General features: G+C 36.5%; 2 protein-coding genes across 9 annotated transcripts; both read left to right on the forward strand.

Annotated features, from left to right (window-relative positions):
* Nucleotides 1-5,317: 5,317 nt before the first annotated feature.
* On the forward strand, nt 5,318-10,435 carry si:ch211-120k19.1 (uncharacterized protein LOC563199 homolog). 8 transcript variants are annotated; one of them, XM_047361552.1, is made up of 6 exons: nt 5,318-5,391; nt 5,626-5,708; nt 7,111-7,454; nt 9,841-9,911; nt 10,010-10,039; nt 10,135-10,435. In XM_047361552.1, exons 3-6 carry the CDS (start codon nt 7,121-7,123, stop codon nt 10,243-10,245), a joined length of 546 nt encoding a protein of 181 aa, XP_047217508.1. In that variant the 5' UTR covers nt 5,318-5,391; nt 5,626-5,708; nt 7,111-7,120; the 3' UTR covers nt 10,246-10,435. The 8 variants fall into 8 exon arrangements, 7 of the variants coding, with proteins under 7 accessions (XP_047217508.1, XP_047217506.1, XP_047217504.1 ...); XM_047361550.1 differs by having other exon boundaries at nt 5,371-5,391; nt 7,093-7,454; XM_047361548.1 differs by lacking the exon at nt 5,318-5,391 and adding an exon at nt 5,396-5,532 and having other exon boundaries at nt 7,093-7,454.
* A 1,633-nt stretch (nt 10,436-12,068) lies between these two features.
* Nucleotides 12,069-17,504, forward strand: rpl18 (ribosomal protein L18). Its single transcript, XM_047360649.1, has 7 exons — nt 12,069-12,238; nt 12,832-12,918; nt 13,053-13,160; nt 14,084-14,182; nt 14,291-14,414; nt 15,713-15,782; nt 17,376-17,504. The coding sequence occupies exons 1-7, from the start codon at nt 12,236-12,238 to the stop codon at nt 17,449-17,451; spliced, it is 567 nt and encodes a 188-aa protein (XP_047216605.1). The 5' UTR covers nt 12,069-12,235; the 3' UTR covers nt 17,452-17,504.
* Nucleotides 17,505-17,506: the final 2 nt, after the last annotated feature.

Raw genomic sequence — 17,506 nt, forward strand, 5'->3', positions numbered from 1 at the left:
TGCTTCCTATCTAATTCTGTCTAGTCCCCAACCATTTCACTACTTAACTATGGCCTAAATGAAACAAGGGCTCCTAAACACAAAGCATGAAGAATTTTCTTTCAGTAAGAACGTAAGGGAAAACCTCTCACAGACCAATAGAGCTGATTTCAACACTGAGGCTACATGTAGAGCTTATTTAGACCAATATATTTTGTCTAGATTTCAGTCAAGTAAAACTGCTTGGTCTAAAACTGGTTTATGGCCTTAGGAATAAAAATGCTCTGTACCTCATGTTAAAATGTCAAGACGCATCATTATGAATGAATTTCATCCTTCAAGATGCTCACCACAAACAATGTTCAGTTCATTACCACCAAAATAAGTACCAGTTGCACGGGAAGAATCGTAATTTCAAACCAGAACCTCTATGCTCGCTGTCGCACCAATAATTAAACCAGGATTGGAACACATGAACGGTCCTGGCCCTGTACATTAGTGGAACATGTGTGGTTGTGTAGCTCATCTAAAGACACTTTCCCCTTCCACGGCTTTGTTCATTCTTCTCAATCCCAGCTAAAACAATAAAGGTCTTGGTGGGTGAGATATAGTAGATGTAGACATGGTCCATGGAAGCTGCTGACCCAAATTCAACGTCATTTACTACATGAACGTCCTCTTCCCTGTCTGCCCTTCTTCCTGTCAAGGTACTAATTAATAAAGGACAGCATCATATCATATTTAAACAAAAACCATCAAAAGTCTAAAAACACCCTGGAAAACGTTCGTTTTTTTTTTACTAGATATACATTATAATACTAACCTATATGTCTATAAACCATTTAAAAATTGCTTAAATGTATTTTTAGCCTGGGCTGCACGGTGGCGCAGCTGGTAGCACTGTTGCCTTGCAGCAAGAAGGTCCTGGGTTCCTGGCTTTCTTTCTGCAGCTTCCTTCCACAGTCCGGCTTCCTTCCACAGTCCAAAAACATGAATGTTAGGTTAATTGGGCCCTCTAAATTGCCCTTAGGTGTGACTGAGTGTGTGTGTGGTTGTTTGTCCTGTGTGTCTCTGTGTTGTCCTGCGATGGACTGGCAACCTGTCCAGGGTGTACCCTGCCTCTCACCCATAGACCACTGGAGATAGGCACCAGCTTACCTGTGACCCACTATGGAATAAGCGGTAGAAAATGACTGACTGACTGGATCTTAAAGCATCGTGTTAGTTAAAGTTTGTCACATGGACACAACTTGTTTCAATTTCTTTAGCTTCATCTATAAAATATACCAAAGACAAAACTGCTTGACAGACATACTGAAGCATTTAAACACCAACAAGGTGATTCCCAAAGAACCACAAGGTGAGCACTTTAAAATATATCTATATTATGTCTAAATGATCAATAGACATCTAAAAGCTGTCAGTTTTAGACCAAATAATTACTCGTTAAGGTGTAGATCTTTATCATCAGTCTAAATGTAGACCTGTTTTACACCATAATTGACAGAAAGCATTGAGCTACACACTCCCACAGGACAGTGTATCCATATGATCTCTGGTGGTGTTAAGATAGCATCTTGTTGTTAGCGCAGAGCCTGTCTTACAGCTCAAACGTTATTGACACTTTGGATTTAAATGCATTCGGTTTCCATCCGCCAGTTCGGCTGATGTTTATGACTGTTCTCTGAATTTTTTAGCTGTCAAATAAACCAAAACACACAGCTTTTACAGCAACTGAGAAAAGGAATAATTGTATTCGTACTGAGCATTTAAGCTGTCTTTGAGTTTTGCTTTTCATTTTCTGGCATTTTTCCATGATTTCCAGAATATTTCTGAACCTTAGAAAATTTTAATTCAAAGTCTTTTAGACCACTTTTAGACCCTGCAGGTTTCTTGGTCTAAGCCTGGACGGGGCTCAGTGTTAGGTGTCTGCTTGATCATCTGCAAGGATGGAAGAATTTGAAAGACTTTCCAAAGCCTAGAAGAACTATTGATCATGATCAAGAAAGTCTAATTTTCTTAAAACAAAACATGAATAAAATTTAATTCTGTTATTTTAGAGGCTTGAAGAGGTCAATCGTTTTTTTAGTTTGTGACTAAAAAAAGAAGAAACACCTTTTTTTTTTCTAGCTATTATTCTTTGTACAAATCTCACTGTTGGGAAGCAGTAACTGTATTAAATGGTTTATTCCAGTGTTTCGTTGATGGCCAGACACACCTCTGAATCATGTTGTGCAGGAAACGGCGGTGGTTGACCTGGCGTTTGGATGGACGGCTCTTGCGGGGCTTTTGAAGGGTCCTCATCATGTGACCTGCTGCTGAAGTCACAAAGGTGAAGAGGTCACGACCCCACGGGATGCCTCGCTCTAAACCGGGCTCAAGACTCACAGAGAAGGATGGCCGCATGGCTGAGGAATGCAAATAGGATTTTTATACAGCACTCTATGCTTTTCAATAATGGACCATGGTTATTAAATGCAGGCAAGTTTGCACAAAACAGCAAAGAAACTCTGATCAGAAAACTGCTTCTTCACTGAAGACCAGAGGAGCTTTAAACATTTTCTCCCAATTTTCTCTAATGCTTAAAGTATTTATGTAGTATTTAGTATTATGATGCATAATTAAATCATTTAAAATATGGAAATTTTATCTAAATATATTGGTTGCAATTAATCTAGTACCCAGGCTGTCAGAAGGAGTGTCTCTCTTTATATGTTGTAGCAGCCACTGAGAAACCAAACCCTCATATAAATATATGTCTCTTTGGATACAGGAGGTCTTCTTACCCCCTAAAAAATAGAAGATGCTGTACTTCAAATATTTTTCAAAATTAATTGTTTTAAATGCCAACAAATATCCATTTGGGACCTTAAATATAGGTAAAGTTTCTGTAGTTAGCGTTTTCCAATTTCTGCCCACTTTTGTTTGATTTTGCTTTTTTTTAATTGAGATTGTGCTGCATCAGGGTCATTTTGTGTAGAAAGGAAAATAAAGTCCCTGATGCCTAAACTTAATTTACAAAATTACCAGAAGAAAATAAAATCTAAAATCTAAAGCATTATCCCTGCCCTTCTGTGTTCCTGTGAGCCCAATTGTTTCCTTATTTAAAACTTGATTACAAAATGTGTAAAATGAAAGACTGATGAGTGAACTGATATTTATACTTTACTGATGTGTTTGCATTTTACTTCCTGTGTGGGGTGGTTTTAAACCATATCAGACAGACGCTAAAATGAGAATGATTATTCATTAATTACCAGATCATTATCTGTGTCGTAAAGACAATTTTGAGAAATGAGGTTAGAGAGGGCAGAACATAAAATAATGCTCAGGGAAAACAATTTTTTTTAATGTCTTTAATGTAAATCAGACCTGATTACAAAGATTTAGACAATCTTTGCAACAATAAACCATTTCAATTTAGTTTTAGATGCTTATCATAAACAACAACAAAACATCCAATTACTGTTGCTACCGAAACTTCATTACTTCTAATGGTTGCTGAATATCCTTTTATGTTTTATGATGTAATAATAATTATAAATTCCTCTTACCTTTTTGCCTGAATGCTGCTGTGCTTCTTAGTAAGTCTCTGCAAGCTACATTGAGGACAGAAGAGGTGGACTTCTCCAGAGAGAGGTGTTGTTGTTGAACTGTGTGTGTGTGTGTGTGTGTGTGTGTGTGTGTGTGTGTGTGTGTGTGTGTGTGTGTGTGTGTGTGTTAAGCCGAGAGTCATCAGTGCTTATTGCAGATGCACAACCTCCCCTTTCTCCAGCAGCACGAATGGCATCCACGTTGACAAATTGACAGACGAGTTGTGAGACACGATGAGAGGCTCTGAAGCGAAAGCAGCAATTATTATCTGAAAAGTCAACGGCTCGTGGAAGTGTGTGGGCACACAACTTCATTGTGTGCTGCAATAAAGAGCCGCCTGTTAAAGACCGAGGAACACAAACACAGCAGTTGGGGCTGTTAGCAAGGCCTTAATTGGTTAGTTTCAACTCTGACCCCCCCTATTATCACATTCTCAGATGCAAGAGCTCAGACGGTTGCTACTGGCTTTAATTGACCTTTTCATTTCAAAACACCTTCCAAGTGCAGAGTTTTACATATCTATGGCAGCAGGTGGATGTATGGGCCGTCTGTTTTAAACATCAGGGCAACACTTTGTATTGCAATTAAAATACGCTAAAGTTTTTCTTTATTTACAAACATTTTTCTCAAGAGTTTAATCCTTAAAACTCACAATGTGAGATTGCATTTAAAAATACAATCTTAATCAAAATAACAGGGCTACATAAATTCTATATATAGCTTTGTTAACCCTCCAGAGTCCGTCGAGGTTTAATTGTTTTGTTATTTTTATTTTGCCATATTGTTCTTTGTGTTTGTGCGAATTGCATAAAATTCATTTCAATGCAATTTGATTTCTGCTTCTTTTTCCTTTTTCAGGTTTGATTGTTTAGGGTGAAGATACTTTCTCACACAGTGTGATTCTACCAATTTACATGTTTTGTCTGAAAAACAAATACATTTTCAGGGTTCCCTACACAGTTATAAAAAGTCTTGCAACATCTGGAATTTGATTTTAAAACTTTCAAAATAATTTAATTTAAGCATAAAAAAACTTTGATACTCCAGTTCTTAATCCTTTATTTACAAGGGAAAAAAAGATTTTTGGAAAAACAATAAATAAACAGATTTTTGTTTAGATGATGACCTTTATTTTTGGTTTGATTTCTATATCCTTTTAGTTCAGAGTTTAAAACTAGACCAGAGGTTTCTGGGTTTGTTTTAGGATTGAAAGTCCTGTTTTTGGAGTTCTGTAAAATGAAGGTATTAGCGATATAAAGGGTCTGCATTTAATTTAAAATAATACACTCCAGATTCCTCAAGTATTATAGCTTTGGGCTGATCTAAAAGAATGAAATGGCCCTTTACCTCCCTGCTGAATAAGAAGCAGCTTCAGTTCTGTGCTATTTCATTATTTGTAGGAAGAAACAACTATGCAAATGTTTTGTTGATCATTTCATAAAAACCTGAGAAAATCTGAGAAGAGTATGACATTTCAAAATAGAAATATTGTAGCTTTCTGACAACTTTGCACAAAGAATAAAAAAATGGAGAGACCCAGTAGGGTTAAAATTGAATAATAACTTTCCTCCTGGTTTGCCCAGTGTCACTAATAGCACCTCTTGATCACCTTCATAACAAAATCTAATTTCATCATTGTTTCTTACTAGAATAAATTGAATTTTGCAAAACTTTGTGTGTTTTATCTCAGAGGAGGGAAGTGCTGCTGCAGGAGTGGCATCTATTTATAGTGACACCATATGTGCTTCTGACCAGAAGGCTGCAGAATTTACTGAGCCTCAGCTTCAACACAAAAACCTTGTAGAAAGAAAATCTGTGGTAAGTCATGTCTAACCTTAAAGAAATCTAATGTTAAAGCTCAACAGCGTGAGGCTGAAGGGACCTCTCATGTTCTGGAGGGGATTGTCAGCTCTACACATGTGCTGTTTTCCCACATTTCTCTGAGTGAGCTGATAAAAGGTTTTATCACACATTCCCTACAACAGAGGCTAAACTTTGATCCAGCAACAACACTTCAGTCACTTTTACATGTTCTCTTCTTGGTTCTTCCAGGTTCAGAAGAGCCAGTGGGAAAGGAGTTTGTCTCAAGGGCTTTGGAGGATTGAAGAAAAGGCTGAGAAGAGCCAAACTGAGAGGTGCGTTTGATTATTTGGACTATAGGGATAACCTTTTTCAGAAAACCAGGGGTATTTTCTGGGGCAGTTCTATAACCTCCTTTATTTTCATTGCATCTACTAAGGTATAATAGATTTCTGTTGCAGAAATTGTCCCAGAAAACAGGAAGGGAGACATTGAACCTTTGGGGCAGGGCTTTGTGGAATGAGGAAGAGATGCGTTTCTAATGGGTTGAATAATCTCAGCACTGTGTGTGAATCCTCTCGGTGTAAGCTCACCAAACAGCTCATATTTTCCGTTAACTTGAACTGTAATAGATTTTTAATCATGAACTTCAGTTTTTTAATTTGAGAATACAGAGAGCAGAGGCACAAAAATAAAAAAATAAAAATTAAAAACTGTTGACAATAACAGGCTCCATGAAAAAATAAAATCCAAGCTTTATAACTTGATGGACCTTCAAGAAGTAGATCAAAAAGACTTTTTTGCCTTTGAGAAAACAAATTATGGTAAAATGATTGATTAAATTATCTTAACTTTATGCTTGGAAACAGGCTAAACCTGATTGCTTTCAATGCTCCATAAACTCACATTACATGTGTTTAGAACTTTTAAAATGTTTTAAAATGTTGTAGTAATTGTGGGGATTTTGCTTTTTTTTTAAAGACTTTTTGTTCTTTACATGGAACATCTCATGGTGCAGAATGGCTGCTAGTCTGAGAAAATATGGTTCCAACACAGAGAAATAAGCACTGTGCAAAAAATCTTGAGTGACCCTTCATTTATTTATACTTTGCTTTAAAGGAATATCTTTGCCTAAATTTAAAGCCCTGGTGTATATTTCTACAGAGTCTCTGAAGGTTTATTTTATAGTTGTTCTTTGGATGTTCTCCAGACAGCTTGAAGCCTTTTCCTTTCTCCTTCACACATCCGGCAGCCTCAGCAGCCAGTAGGCTGGGCAGAACCATCTTGAATCTTGGATCTTGGATCTTGAATAAACAGCACTGACCGTCAATAGTAAGGAGATTGAGGGTTCGGGGTACTTAGGTTACCTGAGTAAAGGTTCAGGGTAGCGTGCTGAAAAGACATCGTGTGTTATTATTTTCTTCATGATATTTGGACCTTGATTGGATTATGTGGACCCAATTAATAATTTGCTAACTTCTGAAAGCAATGAGTTGCACTGCATTTTATATGGGGATATAAGGGGACTGAATACAAATACATACAATCCCATGTATTTAAAAAACAATGTATCTTTTTCCTTCCCATTTACACTTAAGCTCTACTTTGTATTGGTCTGTCACATAGAATCTCAGTCAAATGCATGGATGTTTGGGGTTTTAAAGTGACCAATGTGAATTAACACTTTTGCAAGCCACTGTATTTCAAATGTTTTTAAAGAATGTTCCTTCTGGTCAGACGTTTCACCATGAACCGAGCCTGGACCTTGTTCAAGGCTCACCCTTACATCAGCAACATCCTGGGATACACTGCGCTGTTTGCCTCAGCTGACCTCATACAGCAGAGTGTCCTGGGTAGAAATCCCGTCGCTGTGTCTGCGTCTGAGGGGTCAGACGGGATCGTCTGGCATCAGACCGCTCGAGTGGCGACTGTTGGGCTGTGTTTCCATGCCAACTTCAACTATCACTGGCTCAGAGGGCTGGAGAGGATGCTGCCCGGAGGCGGGGTGAAGGCAGTGACGAGGAAAGTGGTACTGGATCAGCTGATTGCAGCCCCTGTTACCATCAGTGCTTTTTATATTGGTGAGCATGTTCTAAAGCTTGTTCAAAGATATATTGTTCCATTGTTTCAGTTTCTTTTAAAAGTTGACATTTTCTGACCTTGAACTGAACTCTCTGTCATGTATTTTAGGTAAAGTAGTACAAGAATAAAGTATAAGTACTCTAGTTTCCAACCAGGAGTTTAAATCAGGGGGGGGGTAAACAATCTAACTAATGACACCCTTCTATTTTACAGGATGTGTCACATTTATGTGGCTTTTCAAAGCCCAAAAACACCCTGCAGACCTTATGAACTATCTAAACATGTTGGTTGCACAGTGATGCAGTTGTTAATATTGCTGCCTTGCAGCAAGAAAGTTCCAGGGTTTGAATCCCGGCATGGGCTCTTTCTGCCTGCATTTTTCATGTTCTTCCCGTGTGTACATGGGTTCTTTCTGGGTACTCTTGGTTCCTCCCACAGTCCTAAAACATGAAGGTTAGGTTAATTGGTCTCTCTAAACCACCCTTAGGTTGAAGTGTGTGTGTGTATGGTTGTCTGTCCTGTGTGTCTCCAGGAACCAGCCCAGTGAACCTGCAAGGAAAACCAATATAAAAACAATATGAACACCACACAAGGGTGAAATGGAAATAACATCCAGCCTTGATAATTATTGTATTATAAGATCTTATTGCTTATTTTATTGATCCATTTTTGTGGGATTTTTTTTTTTATATTTCAGAGGCCAGGACTAACTGTTATTGAGTATATGAACTACTTTTCCCTATGTTTTATTAGTTTATTGGTGGGACAACAGTGCTGAAACTCACTGATGATTGAAAAAGGAGAATTTCTCATTTTCTTCTTAGAAAAAGGTAAATTATAGAATGGACACATAGTTGAAATATATATAAACAAATACTGGTCAACGAGTGTTTGCTTCTCTGTTTATCAAGTTCGACAAAGAAGACTTTTCCATCTCGGTTCAGAGAACGCAGCCTGAATAAATTGTTTTACACTGAGCAAAATTCAACAAATCTGGGCAGCTTCTTGAATAACATGTTATGCAACTTTCATGCCTAAACCAAGTGGAAAAAGTTGTATTTTTGTGAGATTTTTTAATTGGTCATCATCTACATGTACAGCTCCCTCTATACTCATTGGCCCCCGCTGGTAGAGATGTTTGAAAAGCTTTAAAATTAATTCATCTTTAATGTTGCAGCACAGTCTCACACTGAATAATTCAGAGGATCCAGCCTTTAATTTGAGAACATTTATTCAGTGTGAAAATCCCTCGTTATGAATTACTTTCTCACTAAATTGACAGTGTCACATTAAGCGGAGCAACTAATAATTTCCATCATTTAAACGTAATGCATTAGGTTCTTTACAATTTCTGCTCTACTTATTTAGACTGTGGCAACTGTGGCTCAGTAGGAAGAGTAGTTGTCTTGCAATCAGAAGGTTGTGGGTTCAATTCCAGCTGCAATTGGGTGAATGTGGCTCTAGTGTAAAGTGCTTTGAGCAGTCTGTATGACTGGAAAAGTGCTATATAAGTTCAGTCCATTTACTCTTGAAAATGGGAAAGGCAAGAGAACATGCCATTTAAGTAACGTGAGATGAGGGATGATCCTTGTAAGTCAAGAAATGGCTGAAAGAAAATAAAAAATGAATTTCCTAAGTTTGCCTATAAAACCAGTGAGAGCAGTTTAGTTTAAAACAACTGCAGCGAGACTGAAAGAGGGGCCACATTTATCTTTCCATCAAATGCAGTGCGGAGGATGGAAAGAGAACTAAAAAATGCTCATCAAAGAGTGGCATTTTGGGGGTCACCAAGTCTCAAAAACTAATAACAGTGGAGGGAGCTGTAAAAGATCTTCTCTGAAGCAGAAAATGTAACTTTTTTCATAAGTTATCATTAACAAATCCTTGGTTGAGATTCATTTTAATGCTCTTGATGGGACATGATGATACATCCCATTTTATAGGCAATGCCCTTAGAGTGTCTGGCAGAGACACTCTAAGGGCAGAGAGAAAGGTTGATATATATAACTAATCAGACCAGTGAAGTTGTCTACGAGAGAGAATAGTCATTTTCAGTAAAGACCATATAAAGAAAGAAGACTTCTGTTAAGCAGCGTTGTGTTGTAGATGCTTAGATGCTGCTGCCTCTTTATCTGGAAATACCTGTGATCTGACTTAAAACAACATCAGTCATATAATATATTTTATTTTCTGCTCATTTAAAGATGTTGCTGTTACCTCATGGTTATATTTAGCATTTTAGAATCATACTAATAACTAAACTTAAATCTTAATTCAGTTCCTTATGGAAGATCTGAATGTCTTTAGATTGCTATTTGGGTTATTTTGAATGATCAGACAAACAATGATTAAATGAGTAACTTAATGATCACGTCTGACGTCCAGGTTTAAGTTTATTGGAGAACAAAGACGACCCACTTGAAGACTGGCGACAGAAGTTCTGGACATCTTACAGGGTACAAAGAAAGTTAATATTTGGCTTTGCTGGACAATAAGATAATTGTGTGTTAAAGATCTTAAAGATGTTCTGCATTAAGTCAGTTTATCACTGCAGGCTGGAGTGGTGTACTGGTCAACAATGCAGGTGAGATACTTTGTTTTTATTCACATATTTACTTTTAGAGAAATGTACACAGGACATATTATTCCTCCATGCTTTCTTTTCTTGCTTCTTGTCAGGCTGTGAACTTCGCCTTTGTGCCTCCTGTGGCTCGCACTGCATTTGTGGGAGGAATCGCTCTGACTTTCACCATCTTTCTGTGTCATCTCAGACAGCAACACAGACACTAACCTGAATAAACAGACATTCACTTTTCAGAGACATTGTTGTAAAATAATGGCATTAACTTAAGCTCAATGAAAGGGGAGATTAAATATTCTCAGTGGAAACAGTCACACATCTGTGAATCATCTGATCCTTTCTTACTAAGTTGTTTACTCTGATATGTTAACAAAAATGTATTAAAATAATGCAAAAATACCTTACCTGAATTATTTTCCTTCCCTTGTGGTTGTTAAGCTTAGTAAACACGATTGCATGCAGCCAGAATGAAGTAAGGGCTGCAGTGTATGTACTGCCTTCCCCTTCTTCGAATATGTATATAGGCTTTTGTTTTTGCTTTTTTCCCTCTATAAACCAAAAAGCTGTTTAATTCTTCTTCTTTTTTTTTAGCACACTCTGCTTTCATTTGCCTTATAATGGATTCACTAATATTGAGGTTTATTATGTTCACATTTTTTGTTTAATCCATCATAATCAGTTACATCCTTAAACGATAGATAGATAGATAGATAGATAGATAGATAGATAGATAGATAGATAGATAGATAGATAGATAGATAGATAGATAGATAGATAGATAGATAGATAGATAGATAGATAGATAGATAGATAGATAGATAGATAGATAGATAGATAGATAGATAGATAGATAGATAGATAGATAGATAGATAGATAGATAGATAGATAGATAGATAGATAGATAGATAGATAGATAGATAGATAGATAGATAGATAGATAGATAGATAGATAGATAGATAGATAGATAGATAGATAGATAGATAGATAGATAGATAGATAGATAGATAGATAGATAGATAGATAGATAGATAGATAGATAGATACTGTTCAGATTATTTACATACAGATTCAGGTTTTCAAGACTTTATTTCTGTTAATTATGAAGATTTTCTGCTTACAACAAAGATTATGCCCATTAAGAATAATATTGTACATTGAACCAATGAAAAAAACATTTTTAATACAGAAATGTGGGTTTAACATTTGTTTAATGTCTGCTCAAAGGTTGTTTTATTTTTTTTCAAAAGGTACCTTGTTGTGGAATTTTCTTATCAAAGTGGGTAGAAGTTGACTCATAACAAGAGAAAATCCGGACTTTGTCTTATAAGACCCTGACACTGAGGTTAGTCAGTGAAACAGAGCCACGAACAGAAATCACAAACAGTATTTATACCAAAAATGAGGGTGTTATCTCAACTTCAAAGAGTTTTAGAAATATGGCCCCTAGACCCTCCCCGGGTCAGAGTTAACAAAGTTATTTATGAGGGCACCCATCTACCTTCCCTTGAAATATACACTTCAGGAAGTGTTAACCATAAAACTCTCCAGCATTTGAATTTAGAGTCCATCTGCTCTAAATAACAGAACACTAATAAAACACAGAGGTCAGAGGAGAGAGGTGAAGGGAATATCAGAGCACTTTAAAAGAATTTTCCATTACAACCTTTAATCTGAAAGACAAGCTCCATTGGAGCGCATGTTCTGATTTACTCAATATGATTGGATATATAGTGAACAACGTGAAAACAATAATAACAACAATAATAATAATAATAATAATAAATACATAAATAACTAAATAAAATTGCAAATGTAAAATTGTCCATCAATAGCAAGCAATCATATTTCAGTGATATAATAATGCTTCAATACACCGTACTTATAAAATGTAAGAACAACTATATTATTGAACTATATTGTTGAACTATATATATATATATATATATATATAGTTCAACAATATAGTTAGAACAAGCGGGTCAATAATGACTCATTTGTGTCTTTTTTAATTATTGAATTAAACTCTTGAACGTCTATTGTTCATTGCCACCTACCCTACACACCACTGGAGGCTTCATCCCTATATTATCAACCGGAAAGCCCAAGCTCTGTAGCCAATCAGAAGGCCGAGATTTCAGAGCAATGTGTTATCGCGAGACGTTGTCTCTTCCTTTTCCCTTTTCGCTCTGAATCCAAGATGGTAGGTACAGCTACCAGATATTGTAAAATATGATAGCTGTTTTATCCACTGTCATCCTCTTTGTGAAACCATCATATATTGCTGATTAGTACATAAACATGCCCGGAAGATATTCAGTGTTGTATTATTGCTGTAATTATAAGTAATTTGTTCATGTTATTCATACTAGCATATCGTCTTTGGAGCCGGTGTTGGTGTCGCTTTAAGTCATGTTGCTGACTGAAAGTTAGCGTTCAAATCGTCTCTAAAGCGGAATATTGTTTTTAAACTCAGCTTGCCCTTTGGTTAAGTTTACACGCGTTTCAATGTATCAAATTGAGCCTGGTAGTTTATTGAGTTTGTTTTCTGGAGGGTTGGGTGATTGCTATGCTATGTAGTGTCAACGTGTGAACTAGCTTCAGCTAGCTAAAGGACTCGGATCAGTTTTATGATTGAACTATTTACTTTGTGTGTTAGGCGTACTTATGTTTTAATGTGGCGGTAGTAAAATATCGTATAAAACTAACAATGGAGCCTACCTCTGAGAATTTAAACTGTTTAAAATAAAAAAGTTGAAGTCCTGCAACTCGATATGTTTCTGTTCAATTTCCAAGGGAGTCGACATCAGGCACAACAAGGACCGTAAGGTGCACAGGAAAGAGCCAAAGAGTGAGGATATCTATCTGAGGCTCTTGGTTAAGGTAAAAATGGTTTTGTTTTTCTCTCTTCAAAACATCACTCATAGTAATTATTTGTGTATAAAGTTTTGAGTTTGTATCTCCAAAATATTATGTTCTCAAGTGTTTTATTTGTCTGTCATGGCTGTGTTTCACAGCTGTACAGGTTTCTTGCCCGCCGCACAAATGCTCCCTTCAACAAGGTGGTCCTGAGGAGGCTTTTCATGAGCAGGACCAACAGGCCTCCCATCTCCATCTCTCGCCTGGTTAGTCTCAGCTAGTTTAGAAATTCTCGGCTTCATTGTGAAGGATAATTATGCAGATAAATGCTAGTATGTTCAGAAATGGCTGCTTTTGCCATCTGCGTAATTTGAGTCATTTTGGGTTGTGAATGTATTTTAGAAAGTCTACTGAACTTGGGGCACGTTGAATCTCCATCGACCCTCGAGATAACTTTTTTAAAATCCTTTTCACAAGGTGGTATTTGTTGTAATGAACATCCAACTGTCTTTGCTTGCTTTATCCTTTCTCTAAAAGAACTGTTTTTTAACGTGGTTATTATTCAACAGCAAGGTAAAGAAGGCAGTTCTTTAAGGGGGATCGTTAACATTTTTTCAATTTGGTGTTCTTTTGGTTATGAATAGACAGTATCTTACCTGCAGCAACTAATTATTTGCTTTTCTTTAGATTGACAAAGCATTATTTTCAAGCTGACGCCTTGTCAGAGCAAGTTTAAAACCAAAGAAGATATTTTACTATATAAAGAAAAGCAACTTCAATAGCAGAAATGGCATAGTGGTTCGTGCAAGCGTAGTTTTTATGAACTTACGTGAATTATTGCATGATTTGCATTAGATGTTTTCTTGAGGTCATACATGGTTCATGTCTGATAGTAGCATTCCCCGAAATTTGTTCGATTTTGAATGTCAGATTTATGGCTGTGGTGCTTAATATTTTATTATTTTATTTTTGTCATGGAAAGAGACAGGTGACAGCTTAGTCTTTAATGTACAGAAGAAAACTTAGCAATCAAGCATAATACAGCTGAAATCTTTTTTTTGCCCTTACATAAATGCATGTATATTTACTCCGCCCTTTGACGTTTTTTTTTACTCCCTCCCTCTGTGTGACGTATGTCCTTGTAATCAGTTTTCCAAATTAAACTCTGCCTGTTTCATCTCTCTACCAGATCCGTAAGATGAAGCTGGCTGGCCGTGAGAACAAAGTTGCGGTTGTCGTGGGAACCGTCACTGATGATGTCAGGATTCAGGACGTCCCTAAGCTCAAGGTAGGTCTTCTTTATTTGTTTTCAAAGTTTTTAACACTACAAAAGGCAAGTTAATGCAATGGTCCTTCGATGTTGCAAGCCTCTGAAGTTCTGCGTTTGGTTCCTCAGATCTGTGCTCTCAGGGTAACCGACGGTGCCCGCCGCAGGATCCTGAAGGCAGGAGGTCAGGTGATGACATTTGACCAGCTGGCTTTGAGTTCTCCCAAAGGACATGGCACAGTGCTCCTGTCAGGTAACTGAACTTCTCTTGTTTCACACTACGGTCAACCAAATTAGTCTGAGAATGCAGTGTTGTTGAGGAACACACTTCATAAGTCAGAAAACAGTTTCTTGACGTTTCTCAATTTATGATCTTGCCAAGTAGTCAAGAAATTGATGATATGCACTGTTGTTCTGATGCCATATCAGTTCTCTACAGTAGATGAATCTTGAATGATCCTGAGAAATACTTAACTCATTTTCTCAGGATTCCTACTTGATCTTAAATAGTCCAGAAAAGTATGGACAAATGTTTAATTTTTCTTCTCTTTTTTGTTTGCTTGTTTGTTTCCTGTCTCCCATTTTTAAACAAAAGTTTAACAATGCCTAGTAGATAATGCATCAAAATTGCTATTTTTATGGATTTTTACACCAAAAAAAATTTTAAGAGTTGACTGCTTTAAAGAATCTGCATTTAGTCTAAGATACTCCATTAAATTTTGACATCCCCAAGATTTGTAGATGTTGAAATACTGAATCGTAGTTGGTTCACAAAAGCAGTGAAATGGACCAGTACCACACTACAAAAAGCGGAAGCCAATTCCAACTTTGTGCTGTTAAATGTTTTTGTTTAACCTTCAGATGAGACCTGACTACCATTAAAGCAGGTTCAAAGTTAATACTTAGTATTTAAATATGTTAGAATGTTCTAAAAATGCGGAAACATTTTTATGTTATTTTAGTCTGGAAGGTTTTGAGTTTTAAAATGAAAAATGTCTGCAACATTTACCACCAAGAGAGTCATTTCTGCCCTCAGTCCAGCTATATAAAACTCATTTAGAGTTGCAACTGTTCCATGATCATGTAAAAAAAAAAAAAGCAACTTATAATTTTTCATACATATGTCAAAAAGATAATACTAGTACTTTTGGTGTCATTCTGTTGTGAAAATTCAATGCAATTGTTTAATTCCAAAAAGACAAACTTATCTGTTTTAAAAACATTATCTGGTTCTTTTACATTTTTGGCCAAAGTTATTAAGAATCCATTGTGGAAGGTCCACAGAGCCACAGGTTGCAGACGCCTGTTTTAAAAATGCAACATTTGACTTTATCTAATTTCAGTCAATGTCCTTTCATTTTCAATGTGAAGTGTAAGTGAGAAATTAAACTGCAGTAATCAGTGCTGTGCATTCAGTTAGAGTAGTGCACATTGAACATTTCTCCTTTTATAACCATTGTAGTTTCCAAATTAAGAAGTAAAAGTGACAAGGTTGTCAGAAATTTTACTCACCATTTGTATCTGACTCTAAATACATTATTTACTCTTCAGGGCCACGCAAAGCCAGAGAGGTGTACAGGCACTTTGGAAAAGCTCCTGGAACCCCTCACAGCCACACCAAGTACGTATGCACAGCACATCAAACCAAATCAGTAATCACGTTGTTGGTATCACTACAGTAGTTAAACAGAGGAACCCTGTTTAAATTATCAACCAGCATGGAGTTATTTTTGTTTCAATGCATATGTTTTTATCCACTATATTTTGAATGATGTTTATTTTTGTGAAACAGTAATAAACTAATTTTAACTACAGATCATTGGTAAAAGTACAGAATTTGAGACTTATTGGGTAATTAAACGGCTTAGATTTGAACTTTTTGTGACCATGTGACATAAGTAAAGAGATGCTTTTTTGCTCCAAAAGCATACACTTTATCATGATGTGCTTAAATTGTTTAAGTTTAACATGCCCACGATATTTCAGCCAAGGACAGAAACAAGTTGTTTGCTTCATAATAGGTTGATGTCTCGTTAGTTTACAAAAGCATTTGGTAAAAAATGCTTAGTTGAATGGCCCTTGATCTGAAGGAATGTACAATACCTGTGTAATACCTCATAAAATGATCCTTTTCACATCTGGAAACATTTTATTCCAAATTTACCTAAATGTTTTCAAATTCTCGTTTTCAGTCCAATATTGAAACTTTTAGTTGAAAATACAATATACAGCTGCATCTTGTTTTAGCTCTGCTGCAGGCAGGCTTCCAACATCTGCATTTCCCAAAGGTGCCTCTAAAGTGTGAAGTTTTTTTACTCATACAATTGTAGTTGTTAGACAGATTTTTAAGCATTTGATTAACATGAAAATGTATTCCACTTATGAATCAGAGAGTAGGTTTTGACAGTTTCTGGTCTTTTCGTACCTCTCCAATTTTAGACATTTTGTACCACGATTTTTTCTGCTGTCTTTTAAGGGACGATTTCCATCAACAATGCATCAATTTATATCTGAGAAGGGACTATTGTTCTAATTTCCCCTCGGGGATCAATAAAGTATCATTGAATTGAATTGAATTTTCACCAACTTTAAAAACTGATCATTTAAAGTAATTTTTCAGATGCTACTCATAGTCTGTTAGGTAATATGATTCTGTGTCTATGTCTACCAGCAGGAAGTCGGTTGTCTGTAATTTGAATTAATCAGGGGTTATATTCTGCCATGTTGACTAATACAAACAGGAATCAGAAGTTCAGTCACTGAAAATGGGACGTTGTTAAAAAATGTATCGAAACCGTTACCAAAAGAAAAAAACTGAAGTGGTTATAGTGATAGTTATTTTGGTTTCATTGGGAGTCCTAATTTGTCAAAGAGTGGTCAGACCACGAGGTACAGTGTCTACTGAGCCAAAACCAGGATCAAGACCAGAATGGGAATAAGGAGTAATAGAAAGTCTTCAGCAAATAATATACAACAAAATTATGAGATCTCATTTTAAGTGCAATGGCTTGAGTACTGAGTACAAAATGTTTTCTTTACTGATATAAAGTGGAAGGGATGTAATAACAGGTGGGTATGGAGAGACATTTTGACTCTTTGCTCTTCCACAAACCGAGATACTGATTTGCTGGAACAAAGATTATTTGAGCTTTTTATTTTTCCTTGGTTGGTGTTCCTGTGGTTGTAAATTGAATATTTATTCTCTCTTCTCCAGACCCTATGTTCGCTCCAAGGGCAGGAAGTTCGAGAGAGCCCGTGGTCGCAGATCCAGTCGTGCTTACAAGAACTAGTCTGTTTTTGTTTTTCATTCAATCTGACGAATAAAAAGATTGGCTGTCCAAAAGC

This window comes from Girardinichthys multiradiatus, chromosome 3, assembly GCF_021462225.1.
Source record: "Girardinichthys multiradiatus isolate DD_20200921_A chromosome 3, DD_fGirMul_XY1, whole genome shotgun sequence".
In the NCBI taxonomy this organism is placed as follows: Eukaryota; Metazoa; Chordata; class Actinopteri; order Cyprinodontiformes; family Goodeidae; genus Girardinichthys; species Girardinichthys multiradiatus.

Bases quoted from the DNA above. Each gene is read 5' to 3' on its own strand.
- rpl18 (XM_047360649.1), top strand. The intron at 12,919-13,052 runs GTAAAAATGGTT...TGTGTTTCACAG, and splicing joins ATCTGAGGCTCTTGGTTAAG to CTGTACAGGTTTCTTGCCCG. The intron at 15,783-17,375 runs GTACGTATGCAC...TCTCTTCTCCAG, and splicing joins ACCCCTCACAGCCACACCAA to ACCCTATGTTCGCTCCAAGG.
- si:ch211-120k19.1 (XM_047361547.1), top strand. From the start codon at position 5,602: ATGTTCTCTTCTTGGTTCTTCCAGGTTCAGAAGAGCCAGTGGGAAAGG. The intron at 5,709-7,110 runs GTGCGTTTGATT...CCTTCTGGTCAG, and splicing joins GAGAAGAGCCAAACTGAGAG to ACGTTTCACCATGAACCGAG. The intron at 7,455-9,840 runs GTGAGCATGTTC...TCTGACGTCCAG, and splicing joins CATCAGTGCTTTTTATATTG to GTTTAAGTTTATTGGAGAAC.